The sequence below is a fragment of the Dipteris shenzhenensis genome, chromosome 19, assembly GCF_047967505.1.
Source record: "Dipteris shenzhenensis isolate YYH24624 ecotype China chromosome 19, Dip_SZ_1.0, whole genome shotgun sequence".
NCBI classification, from domain to species: domain Eukaryota; kingdom Viridiplantae; phylum Streptophyta; class Polypodiopsida; order Gleicheniales; family Dipteridaceae; genus Dipteris; species Dipteris shenzhenensis.
In genome coordinates this window covers 41955200-41977098 of record NC_141614.1, presented here as the reverse complement: position 1 = coordinate 41977098, position 21899 = coordinate 41955200, and the positions used below count along the sequence as shown (strand labels likewise).

The following is a 21899-nucleotide window of genomic DNA, read 5'->3' as shown; positions in this document are numbered from 1 at the left end:
GGGGAATACCTTCCGTGAGAGATGCTGACTCTCTGCAGGTTGGTCATGTAAGCTTTTTTTTTTTTCATTTCTTTGAGGCACATCAGTGGTCCAGAGGACACTTGAGGTTGGCAGGGGAGTTGTGTGATCCTGCTCGGGATTGCTAGTAACAATTTCTAGACTTCTTGCTAGCTCTCGGGACAAATTTGGATGCCTATTAGAAGGATGATGTGACCAGAGCCCAACATGGGAGTTGCTTGAGGCATTGATGCGTATTGAGAGTTTGAATGCAAGTGGGATTGAATTCATTGTGTATCCACTTTGCTGGCTTTGGCAAGTAACATCCATGTGGGAACATGTTTTTGGTTTCTCTAGGAGATGAGTCACATGCAGGCAGTGGTTGCTAGGTAGATGGCACATTGAGTACAGCCTCGTTGTTGAGTAGGCATGGGTCAGGAATCCACGCTTGGAATGGGAAGCATCCCTGGAACCCCGAGAGGGATGGTACAGGTGTGATTGCCATATTGTTTGCGGTGTTGTGATGCTAGTTCTCTTATGGGAAACAACTTGATGCATCGGGATATGTGCGACCCATAGGGTGAGAGACTATTGGTCATGGCGGTCCTGGACAGTGGAGAAAGCTCCTGTATGCATTCTTTCTCTGCTTTGAGCAAATGGATGACTATTTGGGCACTGGTGACAGCTAAGGGGAACTGTGCGGCCATGTGTGGTAGCTCCAAGCTGTGTGTGAGCTCTTGGAATGGGGATGAAGACCTGCTGCCAAGAGTGGTGAGAGGAGTGAACAGCAAGGCTATGCAGGGTATGTGGATGCCCATTGGGATGTGGAATGCCCCAGATGTAAGGAAGATTGTAACCTTTATGTAGCCTGGGATTCTGGGCCTCTCACTTAAAGTAAAGAAATACCGAAAGAGGCGCCAAGGTTTGGGGCCAATGTGTGTCTTTGTCTTGGTGCAGGGGCGCTCTAGCTCCCAATCTGCTGGTAATACTTTTGCTGAATTGTTAATGTAACAGTGTTGACTGGTTACTTGTTAGTTTTACTGCCCTTTGAATTTATTGAAGGCTGGTTTCAGATATCATCTTGGGAGCATGATGGTGGCACCAATGTGAATATAAGCGTGGCTCTCAAAATCCCAGACCATGGGGGTAAGTTTATTCCTTGTCTCAAGGATATTCTTCCTTGACCTTTGATTTCAATAGTTTAGATGGTTAGAGAGATCTGTTGAGGTGGTGAAATGTACGTGGTGTACATTGACTCGACCACTACAGCCACTCTGGCCACGACCCCGTAATAGAAAGCATTACAATAATAGTACCAGCATATCTTCCTCGCATTGAGTTTCCATTCCTTCCTACCTCCAGATGATCGGAGGATCATCCCATTGAGCTCCATCCTGGCTCATCACCCCCCAGCAAGCATCCTTATCGTTTCAACTAGAAAGTGGAGAAAGAACTTGAGATTCAGCTCCATGAGCCGGTATACTTAAGTCAGCCGCCTCCTTTCAGCATATAGGCACGTTTTTTGCCGACTCTAGTTCTATTTTCAGCAGAAGGGAATGTCGCAACCCATGGCATGCTGCCTACTGGCTGCAGGCCAACAAGGCTATTCCAGACAGCCACATAGGCCGCGCCAGCCTCTATAGGAGCTGCGACAGCTCAACACCATGTGCCAGCCAGCCAGCCAGCAAGTCGGCTGGTCAGGACAGGCCAGGGATATGGTCGGTGCTGATCAGGCTTGGTCGGTGTAGGGTAGGGATTGGTTGGTGCATCTTAGGGCCTTGGGCGTCATGGACCATCCTACAGTTAGAGCTGGATAGGGCAGTCTCCTTAGCCCAGCAGCAGTGGGTCAACAGTGAATCAGGCTGTGATCAGGGCAGCAGCATCTCAGCTCATTCTGCCATCCCTAAAACACTCCTACAGGCCGGTTCATCCTGGATAGCAGCCCTTAGTTCACAGCTCTACAGTGAGTTAGTTCCCTCCATACAATAATTCTTCTTTCTTTTTCTACAGTTTGGGATTTGTCCCTTCATACAATACTCATTCTTTCAGTTATTTACAGTTGTATTCAGCCCTATTGGACAGACATTTATTCAGTCATTTTCCCTCTTCGGAGGCCCCATATTTTTACTCCTCAGATTCTCACACTCACCTCACAGCTTCCACTTGTATTTGTGATTGCATTATTCTCTTAGTTCAGTCAACAGTTATTAGGAGAGAGACTCTTTCTCCCTGCTAGAGTTTACATAATAACGCCGTGCTCCTCATTGTATCTTTAAAAAAAGTGGATCCAACTCGCAGATTCTGTGGAGAGTCTCATCTCGCACACTTGGACAAATTATCATCAAACTATTAAGCATCTGACAAACTTTTCTTAAATGGATTTTGAGCTCGTCCTGCATCTTGAAGCCGTCAAGGATCATGGATAGCAAGATCACCACCTGCCCCTTGCGAGCTCCCTCTCCTCATCTTTGCCGCCTTGCTTGGCTTTTTCCACCCCACACAAATTTTTGTCACTCATAGGAGCCCATACAGTAACATTTGAGGCTTGGCTACTCTTGTGTGTGGTGATGCATCCCACATGGTATCCTTTCCACTTGACATTGCAAAGATCGAGGTAAATGAATGCATTGCAGCCGCTAGTGTTAATTCTGATGTCAATTTTTAGCTTATAGCTTATGTTAATTGAGTGGCAACTTCGACCTTAGGTTAGGCTTATCTTAACTGTGTGCAATTGAGAAGGGACGGGGGGGGCCTAATTAATTGGAATTTGAATAAAAGCTGAGTAGGTGCACATGAAGGGTTAGAACGAGCCATACGAAGCACCAGTTGCTTTTCCCACCTCATTCTTGCATGCTTGTTGTTGAACTTTTGGCTGCTCTGACATGACCCCGCAAGATATGACCCTATCACTGACCTAGAATCTCATCCTCAATCCAACCTGAATCATAGCGCAGGCGCCTCGATCCTCCCGACCACCCTCGAGCACGTGGGCTACAGCTCGACTCATCCATAGGCCCGTATCTAACCTAGGTGTCCCATACCACCTGAGCCTGTCCAAAGGACCTTCGATACACCACCTATGATCCGCCATGTAGATGGCCAGAGTCCTGGCCTGGGTCCAAGCCCCATCCATCAGTTGAGGAGCGCTCAACTGACCTCCACAATTGCACTGGCCCTCCCTCTATATAGAAGGAAACCTACTATAGATAGCACAATGCTATGAATAGCTTCCTCCATATAAAGCGAGCACTATATATGAATCAATACTCTATATATAGCAATCTTGGCTAAAAATATCCATCCGGCCCTATGCTATCCCGTAACCCACGTTCACCTGCTATCCAACCCTAGGTACACCATGCACATGACATACCCCCCTTCCTCTAAGAACTCACTCCTCAGTTCACTGGAAAGCGCGAAAACTCTCTGTGAAGATGAGTCAATGCCAATAACTATACTCTGACTATTAGTTTAAGTGTGCTGTATGTTCCATGAGATTCAAATCAAAGAGAATCTAAGGCCAAAGCCACAATCTTTGATAACCAACCCAAGGAAAGTAAATCTCTCAATCTAAACAAGGTTACGTATCGTCGAGTATTCTCCTCGAGAAATCAAGTAACACCTAAATCCACAGAGTTAGTTCCGTTGACATATCCATACATAAGCATGGTAAAATCTGTATCTGAAGGTAAATGATTCTATCAACCTTATCTATTGAGTCCTAATTGGGAATTCACGAAAAAATATTCATCATGCTGAATATCCTTGAATTCAAAAATCTTAGGTTGAGATCAAGGAATCATTGTTCGAACAACCCCATCAATTGAGCCCCTTGAGGTGAATTCCTAATTTCTATCAACCCTAATTTCTTGAATTACTTAGCATTCCAAAAATCCCTTAATAGAATGCCCTTGTAATTCAAATTCTTGGGCTGAAAAACATGATAGACTTTCCATCGCAGAACAATTAGGTACCAGTTCAAAACTCATGATGGAAGAATCTTCATGGAAGTATCAATGGGCAAAATTCTGACCAAAGATATGGTCCCCTGATCTATCCTCGTAATGCCCCTACATGAGGATAATCAATAAAAAGTCAGTTGGCTATATCCAGTCAATGAAACTGTTCTAGATATGTATATAGTCAACCATCATAGGAGTAGCATCCTATGTGATCCAAAGGCTACGGACAATCCGAGATCTCTTAAAACAAGATTCACTATCGTATATCTTGTATAAACTCGTGCACAATAAACCGCTCCTATAATAGGATTATCCAGTTTTTAGGATCTCTTATCTAGGAACACCAAGTTCCAAACAAGGCACTAACAGACCATCATCATAAGAGATGTGGTAACCCTCCTTGAGATTGTGTCTAGACTACGGAGCTCCTGGGTTGAACCGAAAAAATACATGGCTTCTCTCAGGGTAAAGAAACTTAGTCAGCCCTCGTAAAAAATCTAATCAAGTTTCCCCCAATTCAATTCAGCCTACTTGTACTTCACCCTAGAAGTCCTCTTGCTAGAGAAAAACAAAAAAACAACCTGCTTTTTAACCAAAAAACAGTCTCGCTTTTAATAGATCTGGTCCCACTTTTCTCCAGCCAGCCAAAAATAGCCAAAACGCACTAAAATCAGGCCATACACTCCTTCCCAAAGCCAAGTGCCTGCCCCAATCATATCGCCCTTGTCTCTGATGCCTAGACAAGCTGCTCTCTGGGCCTATGAACACCCCCTCTTTCCTCCTACTTCTCAACTGCAGCAAATCTAGTTCTCTAGGGTAGGAATCTCATCCTTGAGAATCAAGAGCGAATTCTTTCCCTAACCAGCCCACTCTCACGCCTCCCCTTACAACCAATCACATGAACAACCCAAGCATGGGAAGTTATAGGTCAGAAACAATCCATCCTCATATCTCTTGCTGAAAGCATCAAGTCTTCTCATCGCCTACCCTTCTCAGGGAATCTCTATTTCCAAACACGTTGCAACCGAGAGAGAGCACATAGCCTATGGACATCTATTTCTTCCACAACTCTCCCAATCATGAGCGCACATCATTAGCCAACGATTCAGCCCATACATGAGCGAAAATTCAGATTTGCAAGAGCAATCTCAAAAAGCGTACCTGGAAGACATCTTTTTTGCATACCTCGCGTTGAATTCAATTGTGATAGGATGGCTCCGATACCAAATGACACGACCCCGCAGGATCTGACCCTATCACTGACCTAGAATCTCGTCCTCAATCCAACTAGAATCATAGCGCAGGCGTCTCGATCCTCCCGAGCACGTGGGCTACAGCTCGACTCATCCATAGGCCGGTATCTAACCCAAGCGTCCCATACCACCTGAGCTCGTCTAGAGGACCTTCGATACACCACCTATGATCCGCCATGTAGATGGCGAGAGTCCTGGCCTGGGTCCAAGCCCCATCCATCAATTGAGGAGCGCTCAACTAACCTCCACAATAGCGCTGGCCAGTTTAAGATAAAAAAGCAAAAGATTGCTTCTAGGCAATTGCGATTGACAAGAACAGATCCTTGATCAACTGGAATTTGATCTATAGCCTTGTACTAGGGCTCTAGTGAATTCCACATCATTTCGAACTTCAGTTGGGGTTTTCCCCTTCTTGGTTGACGTTCCACTTTCGGGCATAGTTTTCTGCTCAGGAATTGTCAGTTTCATTCTAGAACAATTGCTGGCCACTCTTGGATTCATGGTTGTGGCGTTTGGCACCATTTGACATATTTTTGGGTGATTAATTCATTTCATGTCATTGATTGAGGCTGTTGGAACAATTTTCAGTGTTTTACACGAGGTTTCGATTGTGGGTTAAAGTAGCTCTTCTACGTGTGAAGTGATTGTAAGGAAGAAAGCATGTGGACTTCGATTTCAGCTTGCTCTATCGGCTGATTTTCATGCATCTAACAGATATTCCAGGGTACTACCAAGTTTGCCTACATAGACTACATCCTTTGTTGTTGTTCTACATATGGAAGCATTGTAACTTCCTCCTACATCTACTAAGGAATGGTTTTTAGATCTATGTTGTCCTAGGATTTTAGAGCTTCCATCCTAAATTCTGGAATACTATTGTAAAGAATACAGAAGTATGCCTAGTGCTTAAGCTTTGGTATCGGGTTTTTGCTATGTCTCAATTCAAAACTCCTCTTGTCCCCAGCAGGATCGCCAAAAAGATGATAAGGAAAAAAACGAAAGACAACCAGGAATTATGTACTTCACCAGGTCAGCTAGCTGAGACTTCATAGGGATGAGCTGCAATGTGGGCTCGTAGATGATGAGCTTATGAGCCAGGTTCCAGAGCACACAAATAACAAGTCAATCTCCCACACAATCTGACTAGAACACACTCATGAACACACAAACTCTTTGAAAGAGGGGAAAGAAGGCTTTGACTTGTTGTAGCTCTGTGTCAAACAAGAGTTGTTCATACACACAGTCGTTTTGTACGACAGAGCGACCACACATGATGTATCTACAACACCTCCTTCCAGCAACTTGTATAAGTAAAACAGCTCGTACTTATGCTTCTTGTACGGAATCCTCATGCACAAAGAACCCCCAAGAATGCTCATCCATCGAGTCATCCCCTCCAGCTATAGATTCATGGAACCTCAACGATCAAAGTCCCTATCATGACTTCCGTTCAGTCACTATTGCATCTGCACACAAGCTGTACGTCATACTCAGAATTCTAAGCAGCCACATCACGAGTGCTTCCAGCAGCGACAACTCCCAACTTGTCTTTTGTTCCAGCTAAGCTCTCCCACGCTGCCTGCACACTTGTGCGTGATTAAAGGTAACAAACCCACAGCCCAAAAAAATAAGTGACTTGCCCTTCATATCGATCAACCCATTAGCTCTCCGCTCAGCTAATCGTCCATCAGCCTTGTGCTTTTTTTCAGATCATCACACCCCGTTCATCGTCACCTTCACATGTTCAAACACTGCAGCTACATTCCGTGTTCATATATGCTCCTGCGCTACACAAAATTCTCTACTCTCACAGAGAATCTAGAGCCCATCTACTCCAAGATTCTGCAATCACGATCCCACCACCCAAGACCAGGAAGTCCTCCACACCAGCCACTTCATAGCTTCACCTCGTCGTGAATCCTTCACACCATCAGCAATACCTCTGACCAGCAGCCTCCTCCACGACTCTCGAGCTTCCTTGTAGAGATCCCCCAGCCAAGTCCTGAAGCTCCTAGTCCGTGAGCTTCATGCCATCTCTCTCCACGCAGCCACCCCCACCATCCCGAGCTCACGTCTTCCGTGTGAGCTCACTATTGTGCCCTCTTTCACCAAGCTCCTTTGAGAATTACCACACTATCGCGTACCCCCAGCAAAGGCCTCTCCTTCTCTATCATATAGAGCGCAGTAGTGACGACGCTTCTCTCCCACACAAAAGAGTTCCCCCACGCTTGCAATCGAGTCGCCTCCCCTGCTCCTCCCAGAAGCCACCATCATGTTTTTTTCTTCCAGTAACCACCACGTTTCCCAGCTCCTAGCCGCCACCTCGCCTTCAGAAGCTTCTCCGTCATCCTCACGTAGCCACGTGCATGCATGCTTCTTTGATATATGTCCCGTTACCTTTGCCTTTTTTTACCACTCTCCCATAAAAAAAATGGAAAGATCCCCCCAAGGCACATTAAATGCACATTTTGGACCTTTAGTCACACAATTCCCACACACATTAGCATCCACATTAAAGCTTGCATGCACCCCTATACACACACATGAAAAGCCCCTTAACATGGACACCAGAACATATCAAATTCCTGTAACATGCAAGTGCACATCGACTCAGGAAAATATTAAAAAACCTTTCATGACTTGACTTTACATAATCCCAAAAACATTTCACTTGACCACACACTGGACAGCCTTGCTTTGGAAGTCTGGTACAACCACCTTGCATTTCATCATTTCCCATGAAGTCCCTGCAAAACATACTTTAATGTCTCAAAAAAACTATACATCAGTCCATCATAATTGTGAAAGAAAAATCCACAAATGCCAAAAGCCCAGACCTACCCTAGATGTGTACAACTATGTGCCTACCCACAGCTATATACAGTGCTCAAAAACTTGATATAGGTTTTGTCCTATTAACGTCTCTGACGCTAGAGTTTAGTTGTTACATTTTATCAACTTGCTAGAATGATCCCATCAAATCATGACTTTTACTTGTATTCCACCCTACATATAATGTCGTTCATCTCCTATTGTGTCTCTCTTCAAGTGTAGCAGCACAACTGTGTCTACGCCTTCACCTAGTATGCTTCTTGCTTTAGTAGATCCTCCTATCAAGACCCATTTACATCAACACTACTCAAACTTGCAATCTCCATGTATGACCTCAAGCTTACCTGCCGTCTCCACGAAGAAATGCGAATTTAGAAGGTTATATAGCTTTGCCACATTAAAATTCATGGAAGCGAAGCAAGAGTGGAGGGAGAGCAAGAGCTATTGAAAACCAAGCAAATCATTCATTCCTTGCAAGCGTGAGCTGCCCAGTATACATGCAACTCCTCTTTGCCATTTTCTCTGTTATTCCCCTCTCCCAACACACACACACACACACATGCATGCATGCAAAGCATGGAATAGCCTTAACGCTCTACGGGTTTCGGCTGACAGGCGAGGTCCACTCTCATCCTATGGGCAGGCCCTATTAGACCTAGGTAGAATACATGATCTCATTATCTATAATGGTCTTGACAGATAGCCCGCTTCAGGTGGTTTCACATGCTTAACACATGGGGGGGGCTCCAGTGTTGTTGATTACATCATGGGATCCCTTGTCTTCACATCTCACATTATTGACTTCACTGTAGCACCTCTCCCCCTAGGGGCTGATCATACATACCTTTTCTTTCCATCTCCACCTCCCTTCGCACAGCACCTTCCACCCCACTCAGTGCTTACTCCACCTACCACGATATACGCTTTGATCGGGATCACTCACCTTCTTACTCTGGCCGTCTGTACATACTTCTCGCTTATATTGACTTCATATCCCTTTTAGAGGATTGTGTTGCCGTTGTCACCTGCTCACTACACGAGGCTGCCATTCACGCTTTTTCCCACACCACCCGCTCCACCCGCCCACCACCCCCTGAAACCGTACCCTGTAATAGTTGGTACGATGATGAGTGTAAGGCCTTACGCCGTCAACTCAGATTCGAAACCAAAAACAGTCTTCCGAGCGCACCAGATACGCTACGTGAATACCGTAGACTTGGCTCGCCCAACGGGGATGTATGACAGTCCTTGTTGGGGGCCAGACTTGTCGGATACAGAGTGGGCCCGTGTGGAGCGGCTACAGGTTCTCATGCTATCATAGATGATTTGTGGTAAGTCATCCGTTTCTCACCAGATCATTCAGGATGAGTTTGGGTCACCCCCTTTACAGCTAGATGCTGCATTTCAGGTCATCACATATCTGTACCGAGTTAGGGAATATGGGGATTATACCTCGGGGCGTAGCAGGCTACCATGGATAGCTCTATCCTCTTCTATGGCACTTGCAGCAGGAGGAGATCATAGGTGTTGGTATGCACGTACAGAGAGATGGTTTGAGCGACTGGGGCTCCACATGGATAGACTACCTCCCTTCCAGTATAGCATGGATGCTCCGTTCTCTCCCCTCTTGGGATTTTAGCCCATTTCTTCTCCTACCCAGACTAGTGGTGTTTGGCAGGTTTCATTCATGAGAGGCACTTAGACACCGCGAGAGGATACTCCAAGCATGGAGAGAGGAGCAGACTTCTTCCTCGGTTGATCCCTCTCAGAGCTCTATCACGGAGTTCTTTCAGCTAGATCACATGGACCCCAATGAGACGAGGCCTCGACATGATCGTGACCTGGAGCCCGTGACCCGACAGCTCAGACAGAGGGTCAACACACAGATCACACTTGGAGACATCCCCTCCTTGTTTAGAGTTGGAGCCCGACCGACGGGGGTCACAGTAGCCCTGGTTAGACACAGAGCTACGACCAGGAGACGTGCCAGGATTGCACCTCTGAGTGGCCGACAACACTCTATTGCCGACTTCATGCCTCCACTGCCTCATCCATCCTTATATCTTGCTGTTGCTGGGGATGATGATGATATTGATGATGATGCTGAGATTGATATATAGTCGACCATCGACATGACTATGTTGTACTTAGGACTTAGTACTGCCATTCTGCATTTTTTGCATTTTTTGCATTTTGCATTTTGCATTGGTATGGACGCTCGTTTAGTAGCTCCACTACCACAGCTCGTTGTATGAGGATTTTCACAGTCTCATAGACCCATCGGTCTTCCAAAGACTTTAATAAACTTTCTTTCTTTCTTTCTAGACTCCCTCGTGTCCTCATTTACACAAGACATTCATTTTAAAACTACTCTAGCCCCTCATGGGAACATGTGCGCTCACATTTAAAATAAGTTTCATAACTTGAGCACCAAAGGCGTGATCGACAGAGGATTTGTTCCATTAGTACTCTGGATTGAGATGATTTTACATGCCATTGATGCAATAAAAAACATCCTGCACCTTAGACCCCTTAAAAGATTTAGACCTCCCAAAGGATCCAAAATTATTTTTTGCATAACACCCTCTCCTCCCCCCCCCCCCCACCCCCAAGAAAAAAAAAACAACAACAACAACAACTAGGTATGCAGTGCATGTCTAAACAAACACATATGAATGATATGAACATCACACTTTGATAACATGATCACACGTGGTGCAAAATTCAAATATACATGCATCCTTCCTAGTAGACAAAGTACGTGTGCTTTGCTTTGCTATTACAGTTCAAGTAATCTTTTGGTCGATTGAAATAAATAAGTTTAGGAGAGATGAACAAGTATTAGATTCTATGGATAGTTTCAACTAATGAATCCAGCATCATTTGCATCTTTCATCCTTCAATATATGAATCGGGGCTGACATTCCTTTTTCTGAATGTTTTAGTTTGTTGGTGTTACTTTTTTGACAAGCGGATCCATCGAAACATTGTCTATGGACAAATTCCAAGAAACCGGTAGGCTAGTGAGATGACTAATAACGAGATGAAATCAATGAAATTACTCATTTGTATCATGTCCATTTTCTCTCACTTGATGCTTGGGTGGACTTGATTTTAGAAATTGCATTTATCTTTTTCGTTTCCACTAGCTGATTTGTATTGAAAATGTGTATAAGCTTAAAACCCACTAGTCATTATTGGAACGTGTCAGGTTGGATCTTTACCTGCCAGATAACCTCGAAACTCCTAAGCCGGTGGTAGCATTTGTGACAGGTGGTGCCTGGATAATTGGGTTAGTCCCTTCTGTTTGTGCTTGATTTCTATGTGCATTATTACATTATTTTCATTGTTGTAAACTACTGTAACGATAAACCAAAATTGTGCCAATGCTTTATCATTGGCTAATCTGGCATTCATGTGCATAGTATGTGTGCAATGTACAATTTGAAGAACGACTAAAAAGTAAGCTTACTTTAGTATGCCAAAATAGCCTTTGTGCTGGCATGTGATGTATGCACACATGCAGGTAGCCCTTTGATCCATATTGCAATTTTCATCGATGCACTCTTTCATCCTAGGACCTACATCATGTGCATGGTCTATCAATAATGAATTGCCCACACATATCGGAGCCTTTTTTGTTGATTCTATTAGCAATTACCTTTGGCTTTTAGTATTAGTATGTGTGCCCCCCGTTATAAGATTTTATCATGGTTTCTTTGCTCTTGATGACTGTTTCCGTATGGGCGTGTTGCAAGTCATCTATGTATGGCCTTTGCTTCTCTATGTGTCGTGAATATTTTCTGCCCACGTCTCTCTTTTTTCAAATTTAATTGTTTTTCAAAGCTTGCATTTTAACATTTAAAAACTAAAATTCTTCTAAAGCTTGCACCTAACACACCTTAAACACTATGGACCTAAAGGCTTGTACAACCATGCTTGTGACCATGAATGGAACCATGCATGTGAACCCACTCATATGGTCCAAAGATAGGCAACCACATAGATGATGTGATACAACACTCATGAGTAGAATTAGCATGACAAACTTGAACCTCTTTAAACTTACATGAAATCTCGAGAGGGAGCACTTGAACCATATGCATTGGCGTTTCTTTACTCTTGTCTTTACTTTGCTTGCTGTGATTCTTCTCATTCGTACTAAATTTAGGACACTATGATTTGCTATGACCCTTTCCTATGCAGTGGAAATATAAATTTTCTTTTTTTCTTTTTTTGAAATCCGCATGTTTCAAAAAGCGGTTCGGTCCCTTGGACTTCTTAGTGGTCATTCTTTTGAATAGGTCCCTTACATTTAATTTGATTGTGAAACTTCGAACCTTTAGACACATGAAGTGATCGTCGTGCATTCTAGGAACTCTCTATCTTTTCGATGGTATCACAAAAAATCTGAGCAAACTTGATTGCATCTTCTAAAGTTTTCGGCTCATTTTATTAAACTTGATTCTTATAGTCCAAATCTAGACCCCAAGAACTTCTGAAAGCCATCCAGGCCTGTCAACTTAAGAATGATTTCTTGATGTGCATTCAAATTCAGCCCACGAAGTAGGTTGGTGTTCAGACTCTGCCAAGCTCATCAACCTCTTATAAGCTTTCCTTCTTGCTCCAAGTGTGCACGACCTGGAGTTTGCTGCAGGCAATGCAAATTTTGCCACTTTTGGAAACCAGTGTTGACTGCATAGGTGTTGCGATCGGAGGTTTCAGGTCTTTTAGAATGGCCGCAACATTTCGCGATTGAGACCCACCGACATTCAAGTTGCCTCCTTGGGTACGAACTTCCGGTGTCTCTCCCCTTGGGCAAGACATCCAATGTACCTCCCCGCGGAAGCAGGTTCGATGACATGAGCTTGTGTATGATTCTATATCTCCTCAAGAATGAGAAGTATCTTATATTACTTGGCCTCAAGGCCCAAAGTATGGGACTCAAGCTTCTTAAAGTGATTAATACTGACCAGATTATCATCAAGCAGATTATCATCCGTCATCATGGCATCGAGAACAGGCACTTCTTTCCCATATCCGATGAACGACTCGGTTCACCACTCCGAGACTCATGCGCATGTCCGATGAGCGACTCAGATCACCACTCGTAGATCCATGCAGAGGAATAGACTCTATATGGACTTGACTTGTGTGATACAAAATAAGTGAACATGATGACCAACCTCAAGTCGAAACTCTTTGGAATTAACCTGTGTGGTACTGCAAGTCTGGAACCTGGAAGCTTCAAACTCTTGAAGAAATACTCCACCTAGGCAGCATCAACTATGAGCAATCACCAATCGGAAATGAACCACAAGCATTGTTGCTGTAGGGTGACCTCTGTAGGAGGTAGAAGAGAGCTGCAACTAGGCTAACTTCTGCGTTGAGTGTGGGTGCAGTTCAGCACTGAAAATGGGTGATCAGTTGCTGGAAGAACCTTGCTAGTATAGGGTGCATCTGTGGGCTGAAAGGGGGCGGCCAATCTCTGCTGAATAAGGGCAACATTGGCTGTAGCAAGTTGATGCAAAGTTTGGGCTGAACAGGGCTGACCAAGCTTGCGAGATACATGCTTCTGTAGCAAGCGATTCATGGCTGCAAATCTGTGCTACTGTAGGCACAGCTATGGGCTGCAACAGGGCGACCAAGCAGGGCTGCAATTTGCTGCCACTTAGGTGCGATTGTCCTTTGGAGGCAGGCAACTATTGCTGCAATTGCGGGGGCTGAAATTACGGCTGCTTGTCACATACAGCAGTGCCAGGGACAGGTGGCAGTGACACCTGGCTGTACTGTCAGGTATGCATATATCGGAGTGTTTGGGCAAGGATTTAGGGCCTTTTGAGGGCTTTCCAGCAGCCCAACCAAGGGTCAGCTGGGTTGCCCTTGGTCAGCATGTGTTGCTGACCAGGTCGGCTCAGTTGACCCAACCAGTCAAGTCTGTTGACTTGCCTGCTGGTTGGTCAATGCCTGCTCAGGTTGGCCGAAACTGTCTGCCAGGTCGGCCTGTTTTCCAGCCCTATATAAGAGGCTATTTGCCCCTCATTTTGGCATTCAGTTCCCAGCCTCCTGCAGAGTTTCCAGCCCATTGTGCAGCCCTCAGCCGCTCCAGCAAGCCGCTGTACAGCAGCGCAAATCTGCTGTACAGATCCGGCCCAAAGAGAAGGTGAAACACTGCACCAGTCCGGGGTTTGGCCAGCAAACAAGTTGAGGTTTGGCAGTCTGTTTCAGCATCTCCCATAGTTGCGTTAGGTATGTTAGCCTTATAAATAAAGTAGTGTACTATAGTTAGGAAGATCTGATGTCTCTCATGCTGGAGTTCTCCTTTTGCATTTCATCTATATTCGCATAGTAAGTCTCTGCATGTTACATTGGTATCAGAATCTAGGTGGACAACCTTAGGAGCATGATGATAGCCATGCTGCTAGACAATTCATTTACTTCCACTCAGATCAATCTAGTCTTGAAGATCTTATTGCAAGTCATGTGCTTCTTGCATGAGCATGTAGGAGCATATAGAATCAGATAGATTATGCTTGCATCAGCCTATAGGCACCAGTAGTCAGTCAATCCAGTCAAAAGTCAGTCTCGTCACCCAGTCTAGTTAAAGCATAGCCAGTCTTGTCATTAGTCATTCATCTACATGTAGCCCTTCATCCGCTTTGGAGTTCTCCAAGCACAACTCAGTGGACTACTCTGCAACAATTTCCACAATATCAATTCAAGCATCTCAGTCATGACTACCCAAAGAAGGCTCTTAGCTGCCACCGTCAGCTCTCAAGGGGGTCTTCCATCCCTGAGAATAGCTCAACAGTAGCAGCCAGTAAGTTTATTGGGTCTACCACCCAAGGCGGTCACGTAGTTCCCACAGTAAGCTATTGTAGCCGGCCTTTGGAAACTCCAAAGGGCGGTGAACAGTTAATAACCGGCAAATACTTAATTTCCTCCCACTTAGAACTTTCCACAGCAAACCAGAACAACTTAGAAAGCAACACCCGAGAGCTAGATTGCCCCGCCCTACACCGGACACCAGATTGTCCTTAAACTTAGCGCCCCTTTCGGTATTTCTTTATCTTTCATTCAGAAGGCATTTAAATACAAGAAAAGCACTTTCATGCGTCAGCCCAAGATTAGCCACTGAATAATCTATTCACAGACACTTCTGTCCTGCTATGCAATCATAGAAAGGCATCCCAGTCCAGTGCAACATCCCATGGCAGCCCTTCTTCTGATTTTGACTGAGGGTTCTAACTTCGCAGCTCTGATACCCACTAGGGGAGTCTTGGCAGGAGAGAAATCAGCCAAATCTGTCCTGGCAGCTCTTGGCAAGTAGAAAGGCTAGCTACAACAAACCAATAAGATCTGAAGGTTCTGAGGCAGTAGGAAAGCTTCCGGAAAAGCAATCAACAGATCGGAAGGCTCAGGAAACCTTGGGAGAGCAGCAAGCATGAAAACGAATCTCCCTGGTCAAGTTCTCTGGCACCCTAGCAAGTGAAAATCAGCAAGAGCAACCCTGGAAACCTATTGGAGGAAAATCGCCAACCTTGGAGGCCTACCGAAGAAATTCGCTAACCTTGGAAACCCTGGATGGCCTTGGCGGATGAGAAAAAACCTGAAGGCGACCCGCTAGAGGACACCAGAACAGCCCATATAGATGTGAATCTGGAAGCGACTGACCAGAAGTGACCCTTGGCTAATTAAATCAGCCCCGGCAGATTCCTGCAATTTGCAAACCAATTGGATCAGCCTTGGAAGCACCACAGATTAATGAATCGCTCTGTCTGGGAGCTGAAATAAGCCTGGAGAAGTGCGCAATCATCAATTGCCTGTCCTGGAATGCACCCTGGTAATTTGCGATTTCAGCAAACAGCCATGAACAGGCTGCTAGTGGATTGCGATTTGCTGGGACAGCTCCTGGGAAGGGTGTTCTTGCAAGCTGGGACCTGGCAGGGCTCCTGGTTGACAACAAATTATAGAAACTTGCTCTTGGAAGGTGTGCGGATAACTGGGGAGCAAGAAAAACGAGATTCTAATCTGAGATGGAACTGAATCAGCCCTGGCTTAGCTCCCAATCCACTTGAGCCAAGAATAGTTGCCTTTGCTTGCCCTGCGAGTCACTGAATTTTTACCCCTCTCTAACCCTCAGATCCTTTGCCTTGGCCCATTGCATTAATTGCATTGAAGTGTACTTTAGAATTTTAATCAGTTTGAGGCAAGGTTAGTCACCGTAAATTCCTAAAAATTAGAAATTCATGTCCTAGTGATATTTAGTTAGCTCAGTCATTTAATCGGTTCAAGCTTTGCAGACAGGACCATCAGTGACATCTTATGGAGTTGTCTGACATCCATCATTAAAAGGAGTTAAAGGAGTTTCGTACATGCTTTGGCATATAGGAGATTCTCTTCAGCATCTCCACCAGTAGCGCATACCCTCAGTCTTGGGTTTCGCGTATGGCACAGGAAGTGGGCTTCGTGTAGACAGAAGTTTGTGGGTTCCCAGAGGAGGTGGATGAAAAGTTTCCTCCATCAGCTCATTGGTGTGAGAGTTTGCATTGGCTCAACAGGTCCCCAAAGTCAAAGGCCAGGGCGGAGCAGTTCGTGTCGCCAGGGCAAAGCGTTGCAAGGTCTCCACCTAGCAACCAATTCAGTAGAGGGGAATGTCACATGCACTAGGGTCAAGCCCATGCGGTAGTGACACCTAGGTACACAATTGCCATTTTCGAGCATCAATTAACAGCAGCGCGTTGACTTTTTGATCAACATTGACTTTTGATCGACTTGGTCAACTGTCAGCTTTGACTAAGTCGACCAGGGTTAACGGTCGGCATTGACCATTTGACCAGAGTTGGCGAGTTTGTCCTCAAAGCCTATTTAAGGGGCCTTAGCCCTCCATTGTGAGACATGCATTCCAGGATCCATTCCAAGCATTCTCTGGAAAAAAAAGGATCCATTCCAAGTAGTCAGGCCTTTAATTCCAATAGCAAGTCTCCACGTGTAATATTGACTTGGTCAGCAACACGTGCTGACCAAGGGTGACCCGGCTAGCCCTTCGTTGGGATGCTGGTCAAAAGGCCCTGAATCCTTGCCGAAATACTCTGATATATGCCGCAAATACTTGACAATACAATCGGGTGTCAGTGTCGCTTGTGCTCGGCATTGGTGCATGTGACATTCCCCTCTTTTGAACTTATTGCTAGGTGGATGCCTTGCAAAGCTTTGCCTTGGCGACCAAAACTGCTCCGTCGTGGCTTGTAACTTTGGGAAATAGGAATGTGATCCACATAGCTCGGGCTTGCCTCGTCCTTGGACTAGGGCTCACGTAGGGGTTGCGGCATTTGACAATATATCTTGGGTCTGAGTATGTGTCACAATGCACCCTAGTGGGGGGGTGCATGTGGCATTCCCTCTTGCTTAAAATCTGGATGATGGTAGCTGTTGAGGAACTGCATGAACCTACCAAGCGAATGTGATCATGATGACCGCTAATTGTTGCTCGAAACGTGACTGTCCTCCCAAAGAACATGGGAATAACATCTGGTACTGGGACTATCTGGCACTGCTTCAAAGGTTTGAGGAACGAATGCTATGCTATGAGAACACGATGGCCCAATAAAAACTCTTGAGAATCGATACTTCCGCAAAGACTAGAAGTCGAACTGCTGTGGCCAATCATCCCACCACTCTACTACTGTGAATTGTTGTTCAGCAGGTGGCATGGCACTTTGATAGGCTTCTGGAAATATGAACTGCATGCCATCCTTGTGAACTGTTGAGTATTGATTGGGCTGCTGATGCGGAGACAATGCACTCCAGAAGGCTAATGGCATGAAACTAGCTACCAATTGTTGGCATGCACCCTCCCCACTACGGAAGCCCACATAGAAATGCTGATGCTACTCCATGAACTGCTAGGGTAATGGCAAAGCCACTAAGGCTAGGCAAGCCCGAAAACTCCAGAAAGCTCATATGCACTATTAGTCCTCACTCTCTCCTACTCACTAACTGTAAACTGCAAACTGCAAGATGATGCCCAATACACAAAGTGATGCTATGGATGTGAGAGAGAATCAGAGGGAGAGAATATAGTGGGCCTCCAAAGAGGAAATCTAACTTAAGGTATGAATGTCCAAGGGGCTGAATACAACTATATGGAGATGCTTAAACCCTCAACTACAAAACTGGAAAAGACTAAGGAGAGGCTGAGGCACCCTACTAGTCTGCTGTGGGGAGGCCTAACTGTTGCTGAACTGAGGTTATGATGCCCAACTGCGGGATGGAGAATGAAGGCCAAGGGGGCTTCCTTTTATAGGTCCCCTTGGGCCTGGAAATGCACCTACCATCTTCCTGCTGCCCACTGACTTGGCAGACTGTAGGCCGACCTGCTGGCTGCACCGACCTGCCAATGTGGCAGTCACCATGTGGCTGCTGACATGGCGCGGCCTGTACCTTGTTGACATGGCGCCCTTGCTGATGTGTCACCTGTGCTGTGCTGGTTCTTGTCTGCATGGCAGTCCATGTGGCAGCCGACTAACGTGGGGTGATGTGGTTGCTTGCTAACTGGGCAGCTCACGTGGCAGCCCAACATGCCATGGGCTGAGGATGCCTGTGACACCTGGAAACAAAGGTATTGCTATCTGCATGAGTGCTATGAGAGAAAGTTGAAATACACCTGCCTCCTCTGCTAGCGTGATAACTATTGAGGGTAGAAACTCTGCCACCCTCCTAGAATGTGGAACTGTGGATGTGAATGCCGCCCGAAGAACCTGAGCGATGTTGGGAGTTGTCGAATTGTAGCTGTCTCCTTGAAAATGTGGAACTGGAGATGCCTCCCAAAGGAGCTGAGAGGCGATTGGCACTGCAGAGCACTCCTCCAAGGGGTAGACTGTACTAGATGCTGCCTGAAGGAATGGAGCTGTTGAGCACACCTCTAATGAATACAGGCTTCCTTCATCTACAGGCTATGGCCTCTCACCTAGTCCTCTCTCAACCGCAATCGTGAGCTTGCTAGCAAGGTGGATTGGCAGTTAGAAGCACGTATTTGCTTTGAATTGCAAATGGGCAATGTGCACATATGGTTTAAGGAGATGAGTGCTAAAAGTCCTTAAGTTTTGCTAAAGATCTCAGTGAATCAAAGATGAAATAATGGGATGTATTATGGGTTGAGCACAAAGGTAAAATTGTGCACTCTAACAAAAAGAACCATCAAATTGACAGTTGGGAGAAGACATCAACCTTGACGTATAGAATTGCAAAGGAGCAAGCCGAGTAGGATGAGGAGGGTGATTAGAGTGATAATCAAGGGATCGGTGTGGTATGAAAAGAATTGATCGAAGAAGGAGAGGAGGATGCAAGAGAGGAGGCCAATGCTCCACATGCGAAAGGCCCAGACGAGGAGCGAAGGGTCATTAGGTGTGGAAATGGTGAGTGTGACTTTCTCAATAGGAGACTGGTCTTTTGGAAGGGGAGAAGCAGCAGAATTCTATTGCTTGATTTGAAATGTGTGAATGGAATCCATGATGGGAGCTCTTGCTCACAGTCAGTGGTGGTCGTTCTGAAGCAAGCAAGCAGCTGATCAAGCACAAACTTAGGTTAATCAAACATTGTAAGACTGCAAACGACTAATTGCCATTAAGGGAGCGAGACAGACAGAGTGAGGGAGACGGAGAGAGAGCCGGAGAGGAGCAAGGAGGGGGCCAGAATTTTCTTCCCAAAATTACATTTCCTTTTCAATTGACTCGACCTCAAAAGTGTGTGTGGTGAGTGAGAGAGAAATTTTAGAAGATGAGTGAGCCATTAGGACCATTAGGGGCTGGAATTTTCTTCCAAAAATTACATTTTCTTTTCAATTGACTCGACCTCAAAAGTTTGTGTGGTGAGTGAGAGGGAAATTTTAGAAGATGAGTGAGCCATTAGGACCATTAGATTAGACTACTTGTCTTTCTTTGGACAAGTGTAGACTATTTGTGATTTATGAGTATTGTGTAGTTTACACGGTTAGAGTATTGATTCTTTAGTGAATTGTGTTGTTTGGTATAATCTATCTGTTTGAGTTATTTACGTGGACCATTACTCTTTATTGATTAGACAGTAATAATCCTTGCAAATTATGTTTGCATGACTTGTGAGTTTGAATGGTACTAGTATTTCCATGATTCGTAAGGTGTGTATGCTAATCTTTTGGGATAATCACAAAGAACTTAATTACATAGGAGTACAGAGGCCTGTAATACTATTTAACTCATTTTTTATGATTTATAATTATCCATATTTTTAAACAGTGTAAAATTTTAATACTTACTATGAAAATTTAATCATTATAAATTCAAACAACTCTCAAATCAATCATTGTAATACTAAGACATAAATAACAATTTAAAAATGTATTTTTGTAACACTTTGTTAAATTCAAATTGTATAAATATATACTAGTATTCAAAATCCAAGAAAGAGTAACATTATAGTTTATAAAGATAGTTGTCTAAGAGTAGTCTAATAATCACAACAAATAAAAAAAATCATCTCAATTGTAGGTGGCAAATGAGTATGGGGTTGAGTATTAAGTCTTACTAGTCAACTACTCGTCTTAGTTAAGATCATTATATTTTGCTTTTTCACAAATATATATTTGTCACATTGAGATGAATATGTCGTACCTTGTTGCTCCATGCTAACAGTTTTGTGTAATTCTTCTTGAAATAATATTGCTTACACTTCTTGTAGAAAGTAACAAGCTCTTTAATCAAAATATTGAATGACACACACGCTTGATTTTTTATTATAAGCATTAGTGTTCTTAGGGTTTGTTATTTCTAGAGCTTGTCAAGATCGAGGTTAAATGTGTCTTATTGTCTTAGCATCATCCATTTCTGAAGTGCGTTTCACAAAATTAATAGATTCCTATTAATTTACTTATTTAAAGAAGGAGTCTTCAATCAATGATGGCTACCTGTAGACAATGATCCTTGATGACATCCAGCATCGCGTGGAAAATGTATAGTGTTTGCTTAACTGACAATTGCTAATATATTGACCAATGCATCATACATTTATAACACTTGCATCATACATGTACACCATTGGATAAGCTTTGCATGGCCTAGCACTAGATCTAGTTTTCTATATATATATGCACGCTCGCATGTGTGTGTGTTTTTATCTATGTGACCGCTATACATAATTGTAAATAGACAAACATATATAGGTATGTATGTGTGTGTATATATATATACCTTTAAACCTACATAAGGTTCATATATATATATACATGTTTGTACTTCTAAGTATATTCACTTATTGATTAGAGAGAACCAAAATAGTATAGGGTTGTGGATTAACCTCAAACTAGCTTGGTGACTCAATGATGTTTTAAGTATAATACTTGCTTTTCTAAAGTCCTTTTCTCTAAAGAAATTATGTCATCATGTCTTCAATACTCCCTCATTGAAATATGAAAAAATATTTATCTAAGGTGAGCTTCTCGTAAATTCCATGCATCTGACAATCCCTGGATGTAATATTTGCATTTCATATTCTTTGTTAAATGATATAAATGTATAACTTTTGTGGGGAACCTTTGTGAGACTTCACTGCATAAGTGATACTGGGGAAAGAAAGAGATGTCATTGAAGGTGACATTGAAGCACACTCCGAATGAGCTAACTCCAAGATACTTACCCTCCTCTATACTCTCCTATGAAACATCTAAGAGCGATCGATATTTTTAAGTGAATAAGCTTTGTGAGCAGCATCCTTTGCGACTATCCTCCATAGCTGGTCCTGCCTCAAAAGTTAGATTGCTTTCATGTCTTAGTTGTTTGTATCCCACCTGCTTTGAAATAGTAAAATATGAGTATATTTT

The 21899-nt window shown here is 44.2% G+C and overlaps 1 protein-coding gene across 4 annotated transcripts in view; it reads left to right on the top strand.

The window, feature by feature from the left end:
• Positions 1-21899, top strand: part of LOC147890493 (isoprenylcysteine alpha-carbonyl methylesterase ICME-like) — a 102364-nt gene that overhangs the window by 23699 nt on the left and 56766 nt on the right. For 3 of the 4 annotated variants that reach the window (XM_087390417.1, XM_087390415.1, XM_087390416.1), the window contains exons 3-4: positions 10990-11059; positions 11256-11336. In XM_087390417.1, coding sequence (XP_087246543.1) covers positions 10990-11059; positions 11256-11336 — 151 coding nt within the window. The remainder of the gene's footprint in view (positions 1-10989; positions 11060-11255; positions 11337-21899) is intronic. The other variant, XM_087390418.1, reaches the window with a different exon arrangement.